Below are 23,667 nucleotides of genomic sequence, written 5' to 3'. Positions count from 1 at the left end.
TGAAGGTGGAAAGGTGTAAGGGTGAACTTACAAAGTTCAAAATCTGGAAGGATAAAATCGTAACTAGAGCAACCACTTTTTCCTCCTTTTCTTCTGTGATTGTCTTATCTCCACAGCTACTCTGCTTCTGGTTTGCCTGAAGAAATGTTTTGAACTCTGTATTGGCTTTCTGCATTTCCGTCCAGGCTTCAGCAGCTCTGCGCCTTTCAATGGTGATGTGTGCTTTGGTTCAGAATGCAGTTATCAATTCTACTCCTAATCATTTCCTGCTCATGCCAAACTGTTTACCTTAAATTTAGCTGAGCACAGAATTTATCTTCTTTTAGACTAAAAATGGATCAGTTTGATGTTTCTTGAGGGGCATAATGAGAATTATACAGAGAGTCTGATGCTAATTTCTGCCTTGGAACTAGGTTTTGTTCACTCTGTCCTTAACAACAGACCCATTGTGAGATGAGTAGGTAGGACAAGTCTGGCTGTTTAGCTTTTGTCTGCCAACCCAGTGTGAATGTACTAAATATAAATACTGCAGCCATCTTCATGTTGTGGAAGTGCTTGTTTGTTTAGCTCAGGATCTAAAGCCTTGCTTCTTTTTTGGGTTTTGGTTGGGTTCTGGTTTTTGGGGTGGGGGTTTCTGTTTTGTTTGTTTGGTGGTGGGGTTTTTGTTTAACATTATTTGCAATTAAATAGCTGGTTTTAATGTTTTTCAGTTTGTGGAAAGTATATTGTTCCCTTTGAAAGAGGAATGATTTGGTGATGATGGAGTGCTGCCACTGACAGATGGACTCACAGGAAGGAAGGTGAGAATGAGCAGCTAGGTGAGACCACAGAGGCTCCCTGAAATGTGCCAGCTCATGCTCATCCTGGAAAATTAAGTGATGTCAGTACACTTTTTATGTAACTTACACTAAACGAAGGTGATTAACTTAGCTTCAGTTTCAGTTGTGTCTGGAACACTGAACTTACTACAAGAGCAACTTCTTTAAGTTGATCGTTGCAATTTGTGAAGGCACAACCATAGGATAGAAAATTGAAAGTAACATTCTCAGGTGAACAGTAAATCATATCTGGTACCTGCACACATGAATTTTGATTCTGGATCAGTAGCAGAGTATCCTTCTGCTCCTTGGTTCTTGCGCTGACGTACCTAACAGAGGTCAGAGGTTTTCGTAGTAAATCCTGTTATGTAAATGTCCAAATTTGTCTTAACGCTGTTTTCTGAAGACTTACTAAATGGATAAAAGCCCAAATACCAGGCTTTGGACTGAATTTAATGCATAGTATGTTGATGAAAACTATATTATCATGTCGTGTTCTCTGGTGTGCTTTGCTCATCTGAGTAAAATACGTGCTTTGATTTTATGTAGAATATCCCAATACTGATGTTGGATTTTTTAGGTTTGTTTTATTCCTGACCTATATATCTCGATTGGTTTCTTTTTATTTTACTTCCACTGTAAATACAAGTCCTATGCCTTTAAAATGCAAGATGTACTCTGCGTTTTAATTCTATGTGTGTCTTTTGGAATTAATTTTTTAACTGAATTTTAGAAGAGCTCTTGGCTGTCACCTTTTCTGTTTTATTTTTCTCTTCTTTCTGGTTTTTCGAAAAAGAAAATATATTGTGGATGGGCACAGGAGCTAGGAGAGCTAATTTAATCTCTTAGGTATTCTCATTTTGAATGTTTTACAGGTAGTATGTGTTAAGATACTGTTCATCCTGTGCATCACGGTTAGCAACACCTGTAGTTTAACAAATCTGTAGTCTGCATGAGTAAGGCTGTTGTCCCTAGTGCAGCCTGTCAGACTAGGTTTTCCTGTGTTTAATTCAGTTTTGGAATAAATTTTATTTCTTGGGCCCTTTCTTCTAGACAAAAATTGCTATTCCATCAAAATTTTTCTCACTGTCTTATATATTTAACTTCTCAAGTTCATGCAAAGCTGCAAAAACTGATTAATGCATGGAGTGAATGACCTGACTATTGGCATATAAAGAGCTAAACCTACTTTTTCCTTCAGGGTAGGAAAAACTGTATTTCAAACTCTATATAGAGTTTTGAAATAAATTTAAAGATGATTCTTAATTTAACTTGAAATGCTGTTGGTTTGTATTGATGCTTAAAATTACTTTTGCTGTTTAAATCAAGTGGTTCCACAAATAGTTAAAACTCTGTGCTTCTTGTCAAAGTTCTGAGGAATTTCTTTGTGCTGAGTTGGAGAAGTTGCTGACTGAGCATTCAAACCAGATTGTGTTGTAGAGTTAAACCAGCTTTTTGTATTTCTAGTCACTCGTGCAAGCCCAGATACTTGCATTGCATTTCAGGATTTTTCTTTTTCATGGTTCAGTTGATCTGAATCTGAGAAACTAATGAAGAATTAAAAAACGAAAAAAGCCCAAACAATCAAAACCTTATTTTTGTCTCCAAAGGTAGAAATGAAAGTGTATAAAGGATGAGTTCTTACAGGTGTAATGTTTTGAAGACACTATGAATGGAAGCAAATGAGTACATGGTAAAGTACAAATGAAAAAGAAATCTAATGGTTCCAAATAGAAAATGCTTGTTTTTTTCATTTAAATAATGTTTCATTTACAATTTGGTAATATTAATTTAAATATGTTGGCTTGCTGAAAGTAAAACTAGTGCCTAAACTACTAAGCCTCTTCTACATATGTGAAAAGCAAACTATGCATTACTGAACCACAGAAACCCTCATGCTTATTGTGTTCCAATTTCCTTCAATCCTTGTAGCTCCAAAGAGGCAGAAGGAGCCAAAGAGAGAGGCCTGGTCTATGTTTGGAAGGCTGGTTCCTGCTCTGTAACTCCAGAAAGGCTTCCAGGCCTCAGTGGAAAGACTGTATTACAGGCAGCCCTTGGAATGCATCATGGGTTACTTCTAACAGAAGGTAATAAATGTCTTAATTGTGAAGACATGAGGCAATGGCAATCTTTAGTTATTGTCAGGTTTTCTTCTTTTGCATATTGTTTTCATTCTCTCTGTGTCTCACACACCTTTTCAGTGGTTAAGTTTTTAACTTTGCCAGTATTTCCTTCTTAGTTATAAATAATTTATATTTCAACAGAGTTCTATATGGATAGATTCTTGTTTCATATTCATTTATTTCTTTCTTGTAACAATGGCTCTGGATTTTACTCTTTAAAGATGCTAATGTAATTTGCATCATATTAACTCAAAATGACATTTCCTGTGATGGTTTTTATTCAAAAAAACCCCACAAACCCCAGTAGAGCAAGAGGTTCTCTTGATCTGTAAGAACTTTGGCTTCTCTGTGCTTCTGGAAGAACATGTAGCTAGCGCATGCATTAGAGATGCATTAGAGAGTGTTGGTTTGTGAGCAGTTTGGCTCTATGAAGCAAGGTATTTCTAAAAGCTAGTCCCTGAAGTGTTTGCATAGCTTGGTCCTTACTTGTGCTGATCAGTGGGCATACAGTTGCAAAGACTAAAGTGGAAGTTGCTTCTTTGACTTTTCTCAGATGTTTCCAAAGGAAAGATTCTAGGTTATTGGTGAGCCTGCTCTTAAGTACCTCTCCTCTACTGGAGTTGTTATAGAACTCCAGTGTTTTGTGTTTTGGTTTGGTTTTATTCATTTAAGAACATATTTCTTTCATAATTAAAAGGACTTTTTGCATGTGTATTTTCAACCCCATGAAGGATGTTGTTTGTGGATATGAATTACCATTTTTCTATCACTGTGAAAACAGCTGTTCATTTTAAAAATAGATTGCTGGGGTTTTTTTAGGATTAGCAAAGTAACTTGAACTGGCATTGCTGCAGTTTTTTCAGATAAAGGTAGTGAAGTTTTGAAGAGGCTACAGTATATCAAACCAGTGGCAAGGTACATATTGACAGAGAGAGAGAGAGAGAGAGAGAGAGAAACATGCCCCCCCCTCCTCCTGGTAGGTCAGTCCTATTTTACTGTGGGGTGGCAAACAGTACAGTTTGGTGATACCAGATCTCTGTTTGGAAAGTTGAGCTCGGTACTGTTTTGTGCTCTTCATGCACATTGATATGTCCTCGAGATGTTGTATGTTCTTAACATAGAAAGGACGAGTAAATATACTTAACTTGAATATAGTAGAATTTTTAGCAGACAAGCATGACTTATTTCAACAGTGTATGTATGCACAGGGTAGCATGAACATGAGGTATAGAATTTAGCAGCAATCTTAGAGAGCAACCAGCAGTCTTCTTATATCAGTAGCCATAGTTCTGCTGAGCCAGAAGTAAGCTAGGATTGGTATCTGTTTATCTGAAGCAATCTTATGTTTCTGTTGACTTAACAATTGGTTTTGCACTCATGTTAGGGGTTTTGATTATTTTTTTTTCTTTCCCCCCTCCCAGGTGGAGAGGTCTACAGTTTTGGAAGACTGCCCTGGAGATCAGGACTGGAGGAGTCATGTGTTAATAGTCCTATCTTAGAAAATACTTTGCTTGAACATCGTGTTATCACAGTGGCAGCTGGCAGCTTCCATAATGGAGCTGTGACAGAAGGTGGTGTGGTGTACATGTGGGGAAACAATTCTGCTGGCCAGTGTGCAGTTGCAAATCAGCCATGTGTGCCAGAGCCACAGCTTGTCAGCATTTCTGACTCTGAAACTAGTTCTCTGTTATCAGTAAGGATTTTGCAGTTAGCATGTGGAGAGGAGCACACACTGGCGCTCTCGCTGAGCAGAGAGATATGGGCTTGGGGCAGTGGCTGCCAGCTCGGTCTCATAACAACCACCTTCCCAGTGACAAAGCCACAAAAGGTAGAGCACCTAGCAGGACGTGTTGTGCTCCAGATCGCTTGTGGAGCCTACCACAGCCTGGCTCTGGTACAGTGTCTCCCTGTACAGGAAATGAAGCCTATCCCAGAGAGATGCAATCACTGCAGTCAACCTCTCATTACCATGACGGACAAGGAAGATCATGTAATCATTTCAGATAGTCACTGCTGCCCACTGGGTGTGGCACTGTCTGATACCCAGCCAGGAAACTCTGTCTTCTGTCCCCCATCGGAGACCACAGAAGGAAAAAGTTTAACAAGTGGCCAAAATGAAGACTGTCAGAAACCACTTGTGGAAGAGCATGGGCCTGTTGGTTTAGGATCTGATGGAGCAAGTGTGCTTTCCAGCACTGATGGACAGGGAGATAGTAGAATTTCTAGTCCTGGAAATATTCTGTTCTCAGACAAAATAGAAGTGAAAGAGTACTTAATTGGTTTGTCAGATAATTCAGTAAATGAGAGCCTGGAGAAAACCATCTGTACAGAGCCTGAACAGGTTGGTACCTAGTAGGGAGCACCAAATTTGCTGCAGCTCCTCTTTTGTATATGACAGTGTTACTCTTACCACAAATAAAAACCTTAGTTTAATGTAGCTGTGATGTTTTTATAGTTTCCAGGTGTTTTTTCACTGTGATGGTTCTTAACTGTTAAGTGGAAGTTTTTGTTGGTTTTTTTGGTCATACATCCTTGTTCAATTGTGAGCCTTTGATGTGAGCAGCCTTGACAGTGCTGCAGTCTCTTCTCTTCATGGTCTGCAGTACCAGAACCATGTAAGCCAATTTGCCGTTCTCTGAGTTTCTGTTTGTATGGAGCAGGAAGCTGGGACTCATCTGATTTACCTTTAAGGTAAAGCGTTTTTTGCTACATGGAATGAATCCCCCACAAATCTAATTTCTCAATCAGTTAAAAATTCTATTACAGTTAAAGATTGTTAGAAGTGTTGAACAAAAGGCTTCTAATGTTAATCACATAGGGGTGGGAAACTTATAACCAGGGATGAGGAACGTGTAAGTACTACTCTGTGTGGTGTGGAAAATGGTTCAGCAATGCTGTTTTGGTGCTATAGCAGAAGAGTCAAGTACTTATCTCTTTATAAGCACTAGAAAATGCTTGACACATTTGTGGCTCTCTGGCAAAATGCAGTTTTCTACTTTTTTGGGAGGGGAAAAAATCTAGTTTGGGGTGAAGGCAAGAAGATAAAACCCCAAAGCCACCAGACAGTGAACTAAGGCAAAATCTTGCAATTCAGTCTGGCAGTCCCCACCTAACTGCTGACCTGTGAGGAAACCTGCCACTCTGTGGCCCAATATACAAAATTTACAGAGGAATTCTGAATATTTCTTTTGTAATTTCAAATGTTGTATAGACATCATTTCTTATGGAGTTATAGTAATAACTTTTTCCCAATGACTTTGGGAGATAATGTAACAGTACCTATTAGCTGATTTTTTTATCACCTCTGATTGAAAAAAAAAAAAAAGAAGTAGTTCTAAAACTTGTTCAGTAGCTTGGTGATTCAGCAAGGTATGTTTTCTTATTCTGAGGAAAGCATTTTTCAGATAAAGGAACATTGTGCACACACATTTGTTCTTTGTTTTGCTTTTTGCTAAACAAATGCCTTCTAGCAGCTGGGGGTTCTTCAGACTCTTGCAAGAGCTCCTCCCATTGAGAAATGACTGCAACACGGAGTTTCATGCTTCCTTTCTCAACTCCTTGTTCTTGGAATACTTCCAGTATGCTGTTGTCCTTGCACAGTACCAGGAATCGACAAGCCTGGAATTGATTCACTGAACCTTACACAATCTAGCATGCACGTGAAGGGCAGAGATGAGGACTAATGCAATATTTCAGCATTAGTAAAATCCTTCACTTCTCTTTGCTTTCCTACACAAAGTCAAGTTCTTTTTCTGTATTGCTACATATGCCTTTTATTAAATAGGAAGGAAGTAAATAGGACCAATCCCAATCCTTAAGCCTGCGCTTTCACAAAAATGAAGAAGTCAAAGATTGTTTTCATTTTGGCAAAATAAAATGAGCTATGATGTTTGTAATGATACTATTTCCCACCATGTATTACATGGGGAAATTGTGCCTTCATTGTCTTTAACATTCAAACTATTTGTCAAATATCATCTTATGCATTATTTCTTCCTCAGTGAGTCAGCTGATTGCTGTTGTAGGTAGTGGTGTGCTGGGACTAATAATTGCCTTCAGTCATTTGTCCCTAGGGTCACTTGATGATTATTAACTAAGCTTTATATCGATGCAACAGTGGTATAAGGGGACACAGCCCAGATTGGTTTTCAAGATAGACCTGGCGAAATTAATCCATGAATAGCTGTTTTTCTTTCAACATATTGAAGAGAGAACTTACCTCTCTGTAAATATAGCATGCAAACTGATGCACTTTAATTGGTGGCAAAGAAATTGGTAATAAGCCTAAAACTATATCCCTTTTTATATTTGCTTGCAAAGATCCTTTTGGTTTTTTGGTGCTGAAAAACTGAGACGTACAGTCTCTTACGGGTGAGCTACAAGGCAAGTGAAACAGACAAAGTCCAGTCCATGTAGAAATTGTGCTTGGTCCTACCTTAAGAAGAAAGTACACCAAAGCATAGAAAACTTCCTCATAATGTCATATTCAGTATTGCCCATAGTTTGAATTGTGAATGTGTCTATCATTCTACTGTCATGTACTGTCTGGTGTGATAGTTTCCAATTTTCCTTTGATTTTAGCCATCTCAAGAAGAACAGCTCGGTGCTTGTATCCCTGGCCCTCCAGGTACCAGCACATCCACCCTGAACAGCCTGGTGGCCTCTTGTGCGTCAGCGGTTGGTGTGAGAGTAGCCGCAACGTATGAAGCTGGAGCACTGTCTCTGAAGAAAGTAATGAACTTCTATGGCACATCTTCCAGTGAACCAGGGTGTCAGCTGGGCAGTGTGTCCCCAGGGCCCGAAGCTCTGAGAGACAGTCGAGAGGAGCAGGTCAGACAGGAATCCATGCATGGGAAGAAGAGCTCCAGTTTAGTGGATATTAGAGAAGAAGAATCTGAAGAAGGGAGTCGAAGGCTTTCCCTGCCTGGCTTGTTGTCACAAGGTAAAAAAACATGTTGGGGAAAAAAAAACCTGGAAAAGGTATAACAATGTGGAAGTTTATAAGTGGAAAAAACACCCCAAACATTTATTAAACACAAATCTAATGATATACCAAAGGTGTTTATGAATTCTAAACTGTCTTAGGACTTGAAAGTGGTGGAGGGAGTGCAGACTAGCAGATACTGCATGCTAAGAACACCAGGAGCATAGTGGGTTTGCAAATAGTCTTTATTGGCAAAGTAAGGGAAAGTGAGCCCGAGAGGAGTATGGGCACTGTATTGCACAGCAGCAGTAAGTTGTCTTCCATGGTGCTTGGGTAGCAGATAAAAATGTGTGTGCCCTGTAATCCCTACTGCACTGAGCTGGTTTTGAGCCAGGGACCTATAAATATCCCAATTCCCTCTGCCAGACTTCAGAGTTAATGACCTTTGTCCCACACAGATTTTAGTGTTTACTGCTCTGAATGGATATATGGTTTAATTCTATATTGATCTTGGATCTGAGGGGAATTTTTAGGAAGTATTGATACATTTTGTTCACTGCAAGGGTATATTTTCTTTCAAAACACCTTAGTTTTTATGTATAGTTTTTTTTTGTTCATTTGCTTCATTGTAAGTGCATAGTTCTCATATGCCTGTTATCCTTTAACAGCTGGTAAAAGTTATTTGGGTACCTACCTTACTTGTGTGTATCTGTAGCCTGTCGTCTTATGCTCTCAATCTTAAATTAATGACTCCTTTAAGAAATTTTGATTCGTTACTCAAGTGGTGCTGTTACACAGTCTGAGTGATGCATTTACCAAAAATGATTTGCAATGTTTCTAATTCTTGGCCTCTATTCAGTTTCTCCAAGGCTCTTACGGAAGGTGGGACGAGCAAAAACAAGGACTGTAGCTCTGACTCCAACCTATAGTGGTGAGGCTGATGCTCTTTTGCCCTCTCTAAGAACGGAGGTGTGGAGCTGGGGAAAGGGGAAGGAAGGACAGCTAGGGCATGGTGATGTTCTGCCAAGGTGAGCTTTCTTTGATAAATGTTTTCTTATTCACCAGGTCACTAGGAAATTTTAAGTATTGAACTTTCTCAAATTCTCAAATTGAAATGTTTGTTTTGCATTGTGTTCTTGTTATTTTAAGCATTGTGACCAAAGTTTCCCCAAGCAACATGTTTTATGCTGCATTGTTACTGAGTAGCAATCAGTTTTGACTTTCCCTTTGTAATCACTGAGTTTTGGTGGTATTTTGACTTTGTCCGAATTGGGGTGAAGTTTATCATCAACTTTTGCCCTTCCTGACAATTTTGACGAAGCTGCTTTATTGCAAAAAGACTCCATGTATATTTATTTTCTCTAATTTGTTTTTGGGAAAAACAAAACTTGCAATGTAGTTTTGTGTTAAGAGTATCTCTGATAGTATTTTTTTTGTTCTTCCCTCCTCCCATGTCCCTTCCCCTGCCTTATGGGTTCTGGGAATTGACAGGCTTCAGCCACTCTGTGTGAAAAGTCTTGATGGTAAAGAAGTGATTCACCTCTCTGCTGGTGGCCATCATTCCTTAGCACTCACTGCCAAATCTCAGGTACAAATGATCGTCACCATTTATTGTTAGTCCATGACATAATTGTCATGTTTGGTGTTTTCTAGGTTTTTTTTCTTTTGTTTCTACACTTTTGTTCCAGTTTGTGGGAGGCAACATGGAAGTAGTGTGGAATCTTAATTTTATTTCTGCCCAAGTTCTGCATGTACCATCAGCATTATGTTTCAAGATGACTGTGACTTGGGTTTGGTCCATTTAGTTTCTGAATGTGAGAAGACATTTGAAAATATAGGAAGACAGTGGAAATTAGGGAATTGTTCCTTGGTACATGAATCTGATAACCTTGATATGTGTGTGTTTGCACACTTGATGTATTGTACTACTACCTTTGTTCAGTATGTGTCCATGTAGATAAATTTATACTCTGATGTTTAGCAATGCTTCTTATAGGTGTATTCATGGGGCAGTAATACCTCTAGCCAGCTTGGTCACCTGAACTTCCCAACAACAGTCCCTCGTCTTGCAAAGGTACTTTGTTTTCTGTGATTTTCTTCTTTCAATTTAGGGTTTCTTCTCATACAAGTGAATGCAAGGTAATTTATATGAACTGACCCATTTATGGACCTGTGTACTGTGTAGTAATAGAGCCCTTGATTTCTTTGGCTTATATTGTGAATATGATCTTTGAGCTTATGAATATGTACCCAAGAAATCCTTTACACAGACTTCTGTTGTTTTTTTTGCTCACAGCGAAGCTCTAAAACTGAGCAATGTGACTCGTTGTATCTTATCAAATTGGTCTTATATTTGGTTTTTCTGATATCGATGTTGCAATGCTGAAACTTTTAAATACTTTGGAACACTGTTTTTATTCTAAGCAGTTGCTGCATTTTCAGCTTGGATGAACCACAGCCACATTTGTTGTTCATTCCTGTATTTCTAGAGCTATTTTGACAGTGGGTTTTCTGTTTGTTTTGAACTTTTCATCACATAGTGATGTAAATACCCAAATAATGATTTTGGGGTTAAACCAGACCCTTTCCCATGTTTTTGGTGCTTGTCTTAATGGAAAACTAGCTGCACAGTTTTCCTGCTTAGACCTTATGTAAATTAATGTACAGTATGTTAACAGTCTCCTGATTTTACAGATTTCCCAGTTAAGTATAGAGAGCAAAATAGTGTCCCAACTTTAATCAAGTTCACTTGATGCTCTTTCATAGAAGTGATTTATTTATTTTTTTTTACCTTTCAGAAAGAAAACTGAAAAGAAAGATAATTTTCAGTACACATGCAAGAAACTTATTTTTTATGAGGCACTCAAGTTGAAAAGTTACCGGTTATTGCCATACTTTTTGTTTGCAGGTGTATTATGTACATGTGTGGCCAGAAGGGTTAAGTGCTCCTCTCTTCTTCCAGCTTTGGGTGATGATCTCTAATGTCTTTTCCTTCCTCCTGAATTTCAGGTGTGTGGTGATGGTGTTTGGAGTACAGCAGCAGGACTAGATTATTCCCTCTTCTTAGCAGATGAGAAGGACTTCCAACCTGGATTATATTACAGTGGCCCAGAGACAATAGAAAATAATTTGAATGAAAATAGGTGTACTAAGAGTCCAGTTTTGTTACTAGCCAGTAGTAAGGTAAGTGTTATTTTCTTTAAGTTAGTACAAATCATACTGATACTTCAGGTCATATAACTGGTTCCTAGCAGTCAAATCAAGAGCACAGTGTATGGAAGGCAGAAAGGAGGCCTAATTGATATTGTTCTCTTCCCTGCCTGTTTCTTGGTCTTCCATTCTGTTTGGGGGACAAGGAGGTGTTTCCAGTGTGTTTAATCTACTTCCTTCCATGTGTGTGTGCTGCAGTGGTGCACCCTTGTATTGTGCTCTGTTTTCACCACAGTCTTTGTGTGTTTACTCGTCACTGCTATCGCTCTTCATTTTCCTGCTGTTCTTCAACTGACTGAGGGCATTGGCTGGTCTATCCCATTATTCCATTCCAATATCTGTCTTGTTTGTGAGTGGGCAGAAGGTCCTCATGAGTTCTGCACCATCCCCTTCCCTCCCCCTCCATTTCACATGAGTATGAAAGGGGATCTGAGCAAAAATGTGCATTTGAGGTTTATGGGAGAGAGGAGGTGGTGCCCCTACACAATTTTTTTCATCAAACTCAGTCTCATACATGTTTTGAGGTTGGCATGAGGTGGGAGTGTGCACTGGCTGCATGTTCTCTTCCAAGTTGCTTGTGTATGATTTCAGACCAACCTGAGCATAAGGTAATGAAAAGGAGATGGTGTGAGGGCACAAAGTGTCTCTTTGCCTTAGCTCTTCTGTGTCTCACTGCTACTTCCCTGCAGAAGAGCAGTTTGGGAGGTGTTTTGAGGAGGACAGGGATGGAGACACTGAGGCTGTGTGTGCATGCACGTGTGTATGTGCATGCAGACACACATACACTTGTATTCCTTCTGTAAGATCGTTGCTAGCCATTCTCTTTTAGGGTGACTGGTAGGCTCTTGCATATCAAAATTGGCTCGTGGGTTGCTTGTTGAACAACTTTGGCTCAATATTTCAAAGGAATCCTCTCTTTAGCAACTAACCCTGAATTACTCTATGGCATTGTGTGTGAACCAAAATTAGGGAGGAACCACAATGCATCAGTCACTTGTGCTGACCTTCTGAGAAGAATTTTGCTTCAAACTACTGTGGAAAGCAAATACCTACTGGTAGTAATATTGCAGTGTAAATAAACTGTATCCTTATAAATATATTGACATATTTCAGGTTCAGAAAGGATTATAGTTCAGAGCATAGTCTGAAGCCTTGTTATTCTTGCTTCCTGTTTAACAGGAGAAACGGCTGATGTAATGATGCTATTTAGTATCAACATTGTTGATATAAGCATATTGCAGTTCTAAAGGTGTGACTGAACTTAAGGTCACTCTCTCTTAAACATGGAATAGTTGTATGAGTCACCTTAAAAGATTATTTATTGTCTTTTAGGCTCTGTCAGTGTCAGGAAAATGAACAGCATTGGCTATAAATGTTTCTTCCACTTTCATGATTCTTGTATTAAGCCAGTATTGAATGGGTTGTTTGTCACTGAAGGTAATTAATACATATTGTCACTTAGTGCTCCTAAAGATTTGCTTTTTTCTGTGGCACTCTAATTTTAAATTGGAGTGTAAAAAGAAAAATATTACAGCTGCTGCTTTTTCTTTTCTCTTTTTTTCATCTTTCAGATAGGGTACATAAGCAGTGTGATAGCTGGTGGTGACAACTGTTTGGTCTTAGTAGACAAAAACGTAATGGGATATATTGCCAGTTTGCATGAGTTGGCTGCTACTGAAAGAAGGTTTTACTTCAAACTGAGTGAGATCAAATCTCAGGTTCTTAGACCTCTTTTTGGTTTAGGTAAGGACTTCTTTTAATATTTTCTTTGATGTTGTTTTCCTTACATTTCACAGCACATTTCTTTTATTCAAAATTTAAAAGTAATTATATATTTTTAAGATAAAGTTAAGGTCTTGCTCTTCTTCTGTGTTTGAATGAGCTGGTGAAATACAGCTGCATTTTGACATCAGCACTCTGTTGTTAGTATTTGCACTTTCCTGACAGTTTCACCTGAAATAACTTACTTATTTGAGCTGTATTTAGTCTAAAATTGTAGAATTTCTGGTTCTAGATAATGTAGCCATGAGGTGAAAGTGGTGATAAAACATCTAAACAGCACCATGTGGTAATCTCTTTAAAAATGAGTGCTGCTCTTTCATAAGGTAAGCTAAATTGCTTTCTGGTCTGTTACAGATAATTTGGGCAATGCAAATGCAATCCAGTTGTTGCAGGACATGGCAAGCAGGTTCTGCAAGCTGTGCTATCTCATTGGTCAACATGGAGCTTCTTTAAGTAGCTTTCTTCACGGAGTAAAAGAAGTCAGGAGCTTGGCCATCCTGAAGCATTCCAGTCTCTTTTTGGATAGTTACACTGAGCAAGTATCCAATTCCCTCTCATCTTGAGTCTCTGCAGGCTTAATCTACTGACCACAACAAGCCCTGAGTTAAGGGAAAGTAGGTCACAAGGAAAACTACATAAGTAACTGTTGTACAAATTGTGTTGTTGTGATTTAAAATGTATGAGAGTTTTACACTAAGTAATGTGGTAGTGACACATGTATTTCCAAGTCCTCACCAGTGGAGCACACTGGACAGCATTAGCTTCCCTCATGGGAAACTCTGCAGATAAACTCGTCCTTAGTTGCTGCCTATAAGCCTAAATGTTAATTATATACTATTGAGGGTCTTGTAATTTAATGTGATAGACCTACCATGGCTAGGCTGCTATGTAAGGCTACCTTTGGGGTTTATTGTGGTTACAAAATGCCTTTTCAGTAGTCATTATCTAACAACTGTCTTTCAGAGGAAGTTCTGTACTCATACCTGTTAAATGGCTAGCATTGCACCTTTCACCCAAAAGCTGGAGCTGCTTTACTGCTCAGAATGAAGTCTGAATTTTCATGGTTATTGTTTTTATTGGCTTAATGGTTTTGGGAGAGGAAGTCTATGCATTCATGCTTCTCTGTCCTTCCCCTCAGTAACTTTTGTAGTTCCTGCATCATTTCATCTAAATGTAACAGAAGTCTCATCATACTTAATACCTTAATGCAGACTTTTATGAAAAATATTGGCTTGACAGAGGGGAGAGTCTATAAAGTGCTCTCTGAATGTAGTCTTGGTTACCAGACATCTGAAAATATCCAAGGGAACACAATTTCAAGATGATCAACTGTAGTTGTTGTGCAGTAGTGTTTTGAATGGGCAACTAGTTCCACTTTTTCTGACACAAGTACAGCAGATAACACTCTTTTACTGCATCTGTGATAAACTTAGCTTCTTTTAGGATGATATGGCCTTTCTTCTCAGTTTATCACATGGATTGTTCATAATTGTAAATATGTATTTTTCTCCTTCTTTTACTTAGTCTTTGACTCAAATTTTTTTTGCAACCTGGATTTCCAAAATGGTTTCCCATTACTCAGAATAAAAGGGTTTAATTTCCTCTTCCTCCATGTCAAAAACTGAAATAGCCAATTCTGTTCTCATTGTTACTGCTGGCCTTTTGCTTTCCCCCTTTGCTTCCTATTGCTTCCATGTTTTTCTGTGTATCGTATCAGAACCATAATGCCATGAGCATCTTTCAAGGATCAGTCAGGCAACATAACTGTCATCTGTTTATTGGGCTAAGCAGAGACTTCTTCCCTTGGAGGAAGATGTTTTTAAAAAAGGTTTAGAGGAGAAGTCAAAGGTAGAGTGTTTAATAGCAGGGTAGGAGAAATTCCTATCTTGAAATTTCCATCTTGGCTATAATTAGAAATTAGGAGTACTAAACGATTGATGTTCTGTTCTGCCCATGCCCAAATTTGAGAGAAACAAAAGAATTAAAGGTTTGCAGAGTAAGCCCCTCTGCATTGTGCTAATGGCAGCAAAACTGTGGAATAGGAATGCATATTCGGTCCTCCATGTAGAAGGTAAATGCCAGGTGTTCCAGTAACACTGAGTGTTTCCCAAGTACTAGATAACTTGTAAAGTAAAAGATATTATAGGTCTCATTGTGAACTGTTGGAGACTACAACAGTTGCTATTTTCAGAGGTGTTTTCGTTTTCTGCATTGTGCTAATGGCAGCAAAACTGTGGAATAGGAATGCATATTCGGTCCTCCATGTAGAAGGTAAATGCCAGGTGTTCCAGTAACACTGAGTGTTTCCCAAGTACTAGATAACTTGTAAAGTAAAAGATATTATAGGTCTCATTGTGAACTGTTGGAGACTACAACAGTTGCTATTTTCAGAGGTGTTTTCGTTTTGTATCTGAAGATTCTTCCCTACTTACACTAGGTATTGTACTTCAGTAACAAACTTCCTCGTAATGGGAGGATTTATGCTCCTTGCAAAGCCAGCAATGTAAGCAAACCTCTACCTTTTTCTGGACTTTCTGATCAGCTAGCAAAGAACTGTAAAGAACCAGGGTGTGTATGTGTGTAGTAATGAGCATGCAGAGACTTGGGCTCAGCGTACTTGAGTACACTAATTCCTTTTCCATCAGATGAAGAAAAAGTTACTTCCTGTCAACTGTGATAAAAATTTTGGTTAAAATGCTGCTGACTGAGTTCAGTTACTTTATCTTGAAGGTGGAGAAAGGAGGAAAAAAACATAAGTTGTTGTGAATTCCTTAGAAGAAACAAATAGAGTTCAGATAATGATTTTTTTGAAAGCTAAGTCTTGAGGTTAAATTTTCATCATTATTCAGTGTTTGTTAGTACTTTCTTTCAAATGTTGCTGTCGAGAAAACACAGAACAGCGAACTTTAAGAATTAGAGTAGATAATGTGAATTTGCTTTCATTTGAATTCTTTGTTTATAGAAGTGCTTTAAAATTATGCAAAAATAAAATTTCTGCAGGTGTATCTTCTCTGCTTCTCAAATTGTTTTACTCCATTTCATGCATAGATGCTTATAAATGTGAGGAAGGAATTGCACCTTAAGGCCTAATACAGTATATTGGAGGTTTCTAGGCCACAAAGTAAAGCCCTTTTCTCATTTCAATAGTATTTTTGTCAAAGAAATAAAGTGATGACACTGGATCTTTCACTCTAGTGCTGTGAAGTTGTGGCAGTGAGGGTAATGTTTTCTTGTCTGTGGAACTGCCAGCTTTCCTCCCTTTCTAAATTCTGTAATCTGGGATTAATTCTGTTAGTGCTTATGGAGCATTCTGAATGCAGTGTAAATGATAGTATTGGAAGTTCTTTGAAACACAAGTACCTAATGCAAAGCATCTTCTGCACCTGAGGACCAGTGCCAAAATCTAAATACAAAATCCCACTGCAGAGAGACACTGAGAATTTTTTTTCATAGGTCAAGATTTATTAGGGTGATTTACACGAAATGTTAGTTAAATATAAGCTTGTTTGTAATTAGTACTGAAATCACTCATACTGAATTCATCCCATCAGTTGTCACTGTCAGGTGTCACTGGTTCTCCTACTGCAACCAGGGTCTCATTAGGTGAACAGCACTTCAGGGAGGAAATGTCTTACAAGTTGTGTCCTGTTCTTTGATAAAGGAAGTCAGGAATATCTATGTGTGGCTCTTGAAGCACTTTAGAAAAGCCAAGCCATCCAGAGGAGGAAGTTTAAAATTAAGAAATATGGTCTTCTTTCTAAAGAAGAATTTGTAAGGCTGGGTGAACAGGGGAGTTGTTAAACATCAGTAGCAGACCTAGACAACCTATATTATTTTGATGTGTGAAATGGCTTCTCAGTAGTGGTGTAGTATTCTTAGGGACCCTGCTGTGAAACTCTGATCTGTTTCACTGTCCCTGGAGCATACTCTTAGCCTCACCTGACTCCTGCAGCTTGTGGTCTAAATGCTTCCCAGCTGGATGTATTTAAATGCACGTGTAACATGTGCCAGCATGTGTGCACACATATATGGTGATGGAGAGGGAAAGGTAGGTTTGTTTTCCTTTTAATGAAGAAATCCTGGTTTTGTGTGCTAATGCATTGCCTTCAGAATCATTTCCCTCTTCTTCTCTGAACTAGATTAGTTCTCCCTCTTGGAAATCAGACTGAGGATTGAACAGATTTCCTGCCTTTCTTTGAGGTAGGATGTAACTTTTGTAGTTAGGGGTAGAACTGGTCAGGTGCCTTGAACAGCAGGAGTGGGGAAGAAATTACTTTAATGTATTTAGGGAAGTGTACTGGAACAAAGTCAGGATTCTTTCAGGCCTCCTTGTATGAATCAAGTGTTAGAAACTTACTACTCGAACAGTAATGGAGAAGTCATTTCACCTGTTAACTCTTTACTAATCAAGTGTTAAAGGGGAAAAAGGCAATTGGTTATACTCCAGGTGGGGGCAACATAGTACACTTTCTTCAACCAGTTAAATGACTGAGCATATGAAATGAGAAGTAAAAGCCAAGTCCTATGTTGCAGTTGTTAGTTACATGTCTTTACTGCTGTACTTCATTAAACTAAACTGGGAATAGATTAATAAGCAGCATGCCTTTGCCTTTGTAATTTTTATTGGTGTATCCTATCAAAAAAGGGACATTCTGAGCTCTTTTATACAAAACAATTGTTGATGTCTTGCTGTCTTTTTTTTTTTTCCTCTCCTCCTTCTGTTTACTAATGGACCCATCATTTAGAGACTTCTTGAGTAAAAACCAGGAGCTGTTGCAGAAACTGTCTGAGAAGAATGAGGAAAACCTCCAGCTAGTAGAAGTTCTGAATGCTCTGTTTTTCATGCCATTTGGACGACTTCATAATTATGCTAGAACTTTGCTCAAGCTTGCCACGTGTTTTGAAGTGGTAAGCTGCATTTGTTATCTGTAGTTCAGTAAATACACATGTGAACCTTTATGGCTTGGGAAGTAACTGTGTGAAGCAAATGCCAGGTAATTAGAAATAGCTTAGTTCTTAGAGAAGCTACATTGGAGTTGTATTTGCTGCAGGGAGGATCTTGTACATTTTTTTGCACAATCTTACACCACACCTGCACAGGTCACATGACAGGTAGAAACTTGTTACCCTGCCAGAGCTTGTGTGTCTGAGTGCTTAATTGCAAATGTATTGTTTTGATGTTGCCTGTTGATTTTCAGTTTCATCTGGCATCATTGCTGTAGCTATCCTTGGCTGTAATACTCTGCTAAAAATACTGCATATATATTAGGTAGACTTTTATCACTCATTTAGCTGTATAGAATTGCTTTGTTTTGAAATAAAAAGATGACTAAACAGGAACAGTAATTACTCATGTTTAGGGCAATATAGTACTTTAAAATACTGATCTTGTAATTACTAGCACCACTTCTGCTACAGCTTGTTAAGCTGTAAGAAGGTAGATCATGTAACTGTGTATTAATCATTCTCCTCTTAACAAAACTCCCAGCATACCAATAAAACATGTGACCAAGAAAATAACTCAGCTTCCTCTGTTACTTTGTTAACCAGACTGTCATGCATTTAGTGCTGATTAAATAAAATGATCAGTTGTATTGCAGCCTGGTTAGTGTTGTTGGTATAGGTGCTCAAAAACACTCTCAGGCCTGTCTTACCTTGTGCCCTACAGGCATCTCCAGAATACCAGAAGCTACAGGATTCTAGTTCATGTTATGAGAGCCTTGCTGTCCATCTTGGCAGAAAAATTAAAGAAGCAGAATACACACTTGGCTTCTGGAAGACCTTCCCTGGGAAAATGACGGTAAAATGACAATTGTCAGTCCATCAGCAGCTTGAATCTCTTGCTGTTAGTGTCTGTGTCCATTGTTGATGCTACTGTCCCAGTTGCACTTCTCATTTTTCCAGTTAGTGTTGCTGTAGCACTCTTTACTTTAGAAAGGTTGTGCCTTTACTATGAGAGACAAATAGCACTGAGCTCTAGTTACAGTCGGTGAGGAGTAAGATGCTGTGATTTTGTTTTCAACCCAACCTGTAGGATTCCTTGCGGAAGCCTGAGCGTCGTTTGATCTGTGAAAGCAGCAATCGGGGTTTGTCCCTGCAGCATGCTGGAAGATTCTCTGTGAACTGGTTTATCCTCTTTAATGATGTTCTGGTACATGCTCAGGTAAGCCAGCTTGTATCCAGGAACTTTTGCCTGCATCAAACACCATGACATTTTTCATATAGTGAAGTTTTTGCACTGTTGACTGCAGTGTTGATTGAACATTTAAAAGTTTGGGGTTTGGTGGTTGTTTTTTTTTACAAATGTATTTGAAATTATTTATTTTTTGACATTTAATTGCCATTGCCATGTGTCTGACATGGTTTCTATTGGCTAGTTCTTGGAGCAAGGTGATAGAAAAAGCCTGTAATGCTCATTTTTTCTTAGTCCTTGAAGAGAGGGGGAAAAAACATTTAAAAAAAAAAAAAAAAGCATGGGACAGTGCTAATGGATCAATACCTGGTGAAGTTTCCTTTCTCCTTTCCTGCAGTTCTCAACACACCATATTTTTCCCTTGTCCACCCTGTGGGTAGAAGCTCTTTCAGAAGAAGCTAGTAATGTGTGAGTATTCTTGCTTGTGATGCTGAAGAAGTCAGGTATCTTGGGAGGGAGGGTGAGCATTTTGTAACGAATTATTTTAAACTAGGAGCAGAATATGGTGATTGCAGTCATGTGTACCCTTTTTTCTTGCTTCAGAAAATGTATTTCTGTGTCTTAAGAAAGGTTTTGTATAAACATCAGAAAGAATAAGGTAGTTTAGAAGGAAGGGAGTATTCTGCTTGTTCTACTGACTTAAAGGGAATGCTAGCTGGGGCAGGGGAAGGAAGACACAGTATTGGTGCTCTAAGAAACTTTGCTTTGTCAGGAAGAAATTTCACTCAGTTAAAATACTTTTCCCCCTCATGTAGAAATGGATTGAAGATTACAACACCAGAAGAACAGTTTGTTCTTGTTTCTTCAACACCACAGGAGAAGGTGAGCATATCTACAAACTTGGCATGGCTTCAGTGATATGAATTAGGTTTTCTCCCCTATTGTGAAACCAAACTGGGAGAGGGATTGCCTTAGTATTCACCAAGAATGAAGTCCTCATGCAGCTTGGTATGCAATTTGGCTGTACCCTGTGCTAGACTGTAGCAGTGCTGCAGTGCACAGCACTGCACTGAGGGGTGCAAAAGGGAATTACTGTGGTTGCTGTAAAGGCGCAATTCAATTTAGCTGTTAGCTAGATTCTGTGATGAACCACTTTCTCTTTCAGACCAAGTGGCTGAGGGCAATAAGCCAAGCAGTGGATCAGGCCCTTAAAGGGACTTCTGACATAATTCTATATGGAGCTGGTGGGAATGTGCCAAGACAGGAACCTCCTATTTCTCGCAGTGCCAAATACACCTTCTATAAGGACCCTCGGTTCAAGGATGCTGTTTATGATGGGAGGTGGCTTTCAGGAAAGCCCCATGGCAGGTAAAAGCATTTGAATGTGACAGTTGAAAACGAGACAAGATGATTGCTGTACCAATGAGTAGGCTCACTCACAGAAGCTATTTGGGAAGTGCAAAGTGAACTGATTTTCTTACACACTTGCATGGCTTTGTGTTTTTTTCCAGAGGGATTCTAAAATGGGCAGATGGAAGAACATACTCTGGAACTTTCCGGGCTGGGCTGGAAGATGGGTAAGATTCTCTCACTACTTGTGGAACCAGAGAATAAGAAATACTGTTAGCTGTATGAGAAAACAATGAAACCCTTTTAATTAAAGGTTTCACAGTAAATCTTACTGAGTCAGGGTTATGTGTGTTAACAAGATATGTTGATGTATTAATAATCTCTCATTTATCCAGGGGTATGCTAGATATCTTCACAACAGACTCTGCAGTTGCATGTTTAAAATCTTGCTCTTTCATAAAACCTGAAACTAATTGGGGTAATCAGCTGTAGGATGGAGGGAAGGAAGTGGTAAAACAGCTGAGAAAGAAAGGGTGGATGGGTGCAAACTCCTAAGCAGAGGAAGCCAGTTGAAAAGTTTGCAGTCAGCTTTCTGCTTTATAGCTAACTATTAACTTCTTGTGTTGCAATGCTCTTTCCAAAGTTCTGTTATTCTTTATTTTATCCTTCTAGAAAATCAATGCCTTTCATACAGTGTAGTGATGCATCTTCTCTAATGTTTTCTGTGCTGTATTTCTGGTAGAACAAGAGTTTAATAATTCAGCAAAGAGACAAAATCTTGAATTGAGACTTCAGGGTTTGGGTGATGAAAACAAAATTAATAGGAGCATGTGATCCTGATGATAAATTTTACAGGGGAGACTGAGAATAGGATGAATGGAAGTTCTAGACATTACCAAGTTATCTGGTGAAACAAATAAGACCGCTTGAAACTTAATTTATAGCACAGGTTTGAATTAATCTGTGGATTTCATTGTTAAGAATCTGCTTAGGGCACCAATGAGGCTCAGAGGTTAACTTATTTCCAAAGGCATTTTTATATGTATCTTGTGATCAGACAGGTCTGTACTGGGCAGGACAAAAATATATGAGTAGCCCTATTGGCTTCCAGATGTATTTTTGAAGTATTGAGCTGGAGGGAAAATTGAAACGTGATCTGACTGCAGACAGCTTTTTAAAATTCTTCTTGGCTATTGGTATAATTTCTAACTATAAAACGAGATAAGACCTTTGGTCATTTGTTACTAATAGTAAGTGTAACTAATCTTAAATAAATGGATTGGTATTTAGCTGTAATTGCTGGAATTATCAAATGTTTATATTTGTATTTCAGCATGCAAACTATAGACTCAACACTTAACAGTAGTACTGTCTTGTTGGAGTAGACATGCCCTCAGGAGCACATAACTGAGGAGATGAAAATCAGTACATAAAGTCGTGTGTCCTGTTCTTTTCAGTTGTACTCAAATTGTGAACAGTTCCTTGCCTCTCTTTGAGCATAGTTGGAAGCTAGCATCTTTTTAAAAAATATTTTCAGTAGCAATGTATGTTCTCATCTTTCCCTGGAATAAAGGTGTGCGTGAATTGTCAAGCCCTGAAGAAGGCAATAAAGGCAGAAGCAGTGTTAGGATTTGAGAGGACTCATGGCCTGAGAAAAATGCTGCAGTGTGGTAGAGAAGGGAGTACTTACATGCCACAATCAAACAGGAGAAAAGCAGTATGGACTAAAAGGACTTACCGATGCTGCAATTCTTGCTTTCTTTCTTTCTCTTTAAAGAAAGTAATCTTAACTGCTGTAGTTAGAGATGTGCTAAAAATGAGATAGAGCATTCTGATTTTAGAATGGGTCTGTGATATGTATCTGCTCTGTTTTTAATAGACTGTGTTAACACTGTCTGCTTGTGTTTCATTACTGTGCACTGGCAGGTATGGTGAATACAGAGTGCCAAACAAAGCACTGAATAAGGAGGACCATTACGTGGGGTACTGGAAGGAAGGCAAAATGTGTGGGCACGGAGTCTACAGGTAACATGTTGCACTTGTGTTGTTGTCACTGCAGAAGAGAGAGTAGGGCTGATGCTCTGGCATGCTGCTTACCAAGCCTCTGCCTGTACTTTAGTGACATTTCAGACTTGTGGTTGTAGTTATCTTGGCTTATTTTCTACTTTGCTTTTGGTGGATTGCTCACGATGCAGACTTGTACAGTGGTCTGTTATTAATGTCTGCTCTAATGTTGCTGCCACCTTGCAATAGTAGAGGACTCTTTCTTCGGAGAGAGAATCTCTAATGGCCTTGCTTGTTGGGAAGAGAGTGGCTTTAAAACAACAAAGAATCAAAAGATTGACATCAAAGGCTCATTTTAATCCCAAATAGATTTTTGCTATAGTTTCTGCTTGGTGTGGTTGTAGTTCCTAGAAGGAAAAAGAGGAGGTTGATCTGTTCTGAAGAAAGAGGGAAGGAGGAGGGAGCATGCAAAAAAACCCCAATCAAAACCCCCACAAACCTACCCTCCCCCAGAAAAGTAGATTATAGAAATCTTACTTATTCTTTTTGTTGTCCCAGCTATGCTACTGGTGAGGTGTATGAAGGGTGTTTTCAGGATAGCATGCGTCATGGGCATGGTCTGCTACGCAGTGGGAAGCTGACCTCTTCCTCTTCCAGTATGTTCATTGGACAGTGGATAATGGATAAGAAGAGTGGCTATGGAGTTTTTGATGATATCACAAGGTAATGCTTTACTCAGTTTCATAAGTCCTTAAAACAAAAAGCCTAGGAAGAGGTCCCCTCTCTCAGGGGAGACCTTATCGCCCTCTACAACTCCCTGAAAGGAGGTTGGAGTCAGGTGGGGGTTGGTCTCTTCTCACAGGCAACCAGCAGTAGGACAAGAGGGCACAGACTCAAGCTCTGCCAGGGGAGGTTTAGGTTGGACATTAGGAAGAGATTTTTTACAGAGAGAGTTATCAGTCATTGGAATGGGCTGCCCAGGGAGGTGGTGGATTCACCATCCCTGGAGGTTTTCAAGACGAGACTGGATGTAGCACTTAGTGCCATGGTCTAGTAACCACAGTAGGGTTGGACTTGATGATCTTGGAGGTCTTTTCCAACCTGGTAGATTCTATGATTTGATCTGTTAGTAGCAGTAGTAGAACATGGCTCCTCTTGATTGCTAGGCTTTCTTTGTTAACGATCTACAGAATTGGGTCTAGAGACTACTTTTTGTGCTACTTGTGGAGTAAATAGGGGGGGTTGGGGCTTTTTTTTTTTTTTTTTGCTTTGCTTTTCTGCCTTGCTTTCCAATCATACTCCTGCCTGAAAACTAGCTCTGAA

General features: G+C 39.0%; 1 protein-coding gene across 1 annotated transcript in view; it reads left to right on the top strand.

Moving 5' to 3' along the window:
- Window positions 1-708: 708 nt before the first annotated feature.
- ALS2 (amyotrophic lateral sclerosis 2 (juvenile)) overlaps window positions 709-23,667 on the top strand; it is a 34,714-nt gene continuing 11,755 nt past the window's right edge. Inside the window, exons 1-20 of the mRNA XM_009072840.1 lie at window positions 709-800; window positions 2,751-2,905; window positions 4,363-5,282; window positions 7,523-7,883; window positions 8,725-8,893; window positions 9,357-9,453; window positions 9,862-9,939; window positions 10,875-11,048; window positions 12,647-12,818; window positions 13,212-13,392; window positions 15,295-15,360; window positions 17,603-17,765; window positions 18,526-18,657; window positions 18,892-19,020; window positions 19,388-19,458; window positions 19,806-19,872; window positions 20,156-20,358; window positions 20,502-20,567; window positions 22,267-22,365; window positions 22,903-23,067. Coding sequence (XP_009071088.1) covers window positions 781-800; window positions 2,751-2,905; window positions 4,363-5,282; window positions 7,523-7,883; window positions 8,725-8,893; window positions 9,357-9,453; window positions 9,862-9,939; window positions 10,875-11,048; window positions 12,647-12,818; window positions 13,212-13,392; window positions 15,295-15,360; window positions 17,603-17,765; window positions 18,526-18,657; window positions 18,892-19,020; window positions 19,388-19,458; window positions 19,806-19,872; window positions 20,156-20,358; window positions 20,502-20,567; window positions 22,267-22,365; window positions 22,903-23,067 — 3,488 coding nt within the window. The 5' untranslated portion in view covers window positions 709-780. The remainder of the gene's footprint in view (window positions 801-2,750; window positions 2,906-4,362; window positions 5,283-7,522; window positions 7,884-8,724; window positions 8,894-9,356; window positions 9,454-9,861; window positions 9,940-10,874; window positions 11,049-12,646; window positions 12,819-13,211; window positions 13,393-15,294; window positions 15,361-17,602; window positions 17,766-18,525; window positions 18,658-18,891; window positions 19,021-19,387; window positions 19,459-19,805; window positions 19,873-20,155; window positions 20,359-20,501; window positions 20,568-22,266; window positions 22,366-22,902; window positions 23,068-23,667) is intronic.

Source organism: Acanthisitta chloris, unplaced genomic scaffold (genome assembly GCF_000695815.1).
Source record: "Acanthisitta chloris isolate BGI_N310 unplaced genomic scaffold, ASM69581v1 scaffold38124, whole genome shotgun sequence".
Lineage (NCBI taxonomy): Eukaryota > Metazoa > Chordata > Aves > Passeriformes > Acanthisittidae > Acanthisitta > Acanthisitta chloris.
The sequence above is the reverse complement of the archived record's forward strand: the minus strand, read 5'-3'. Positions and strand labels throughout refer to the sequence as shown.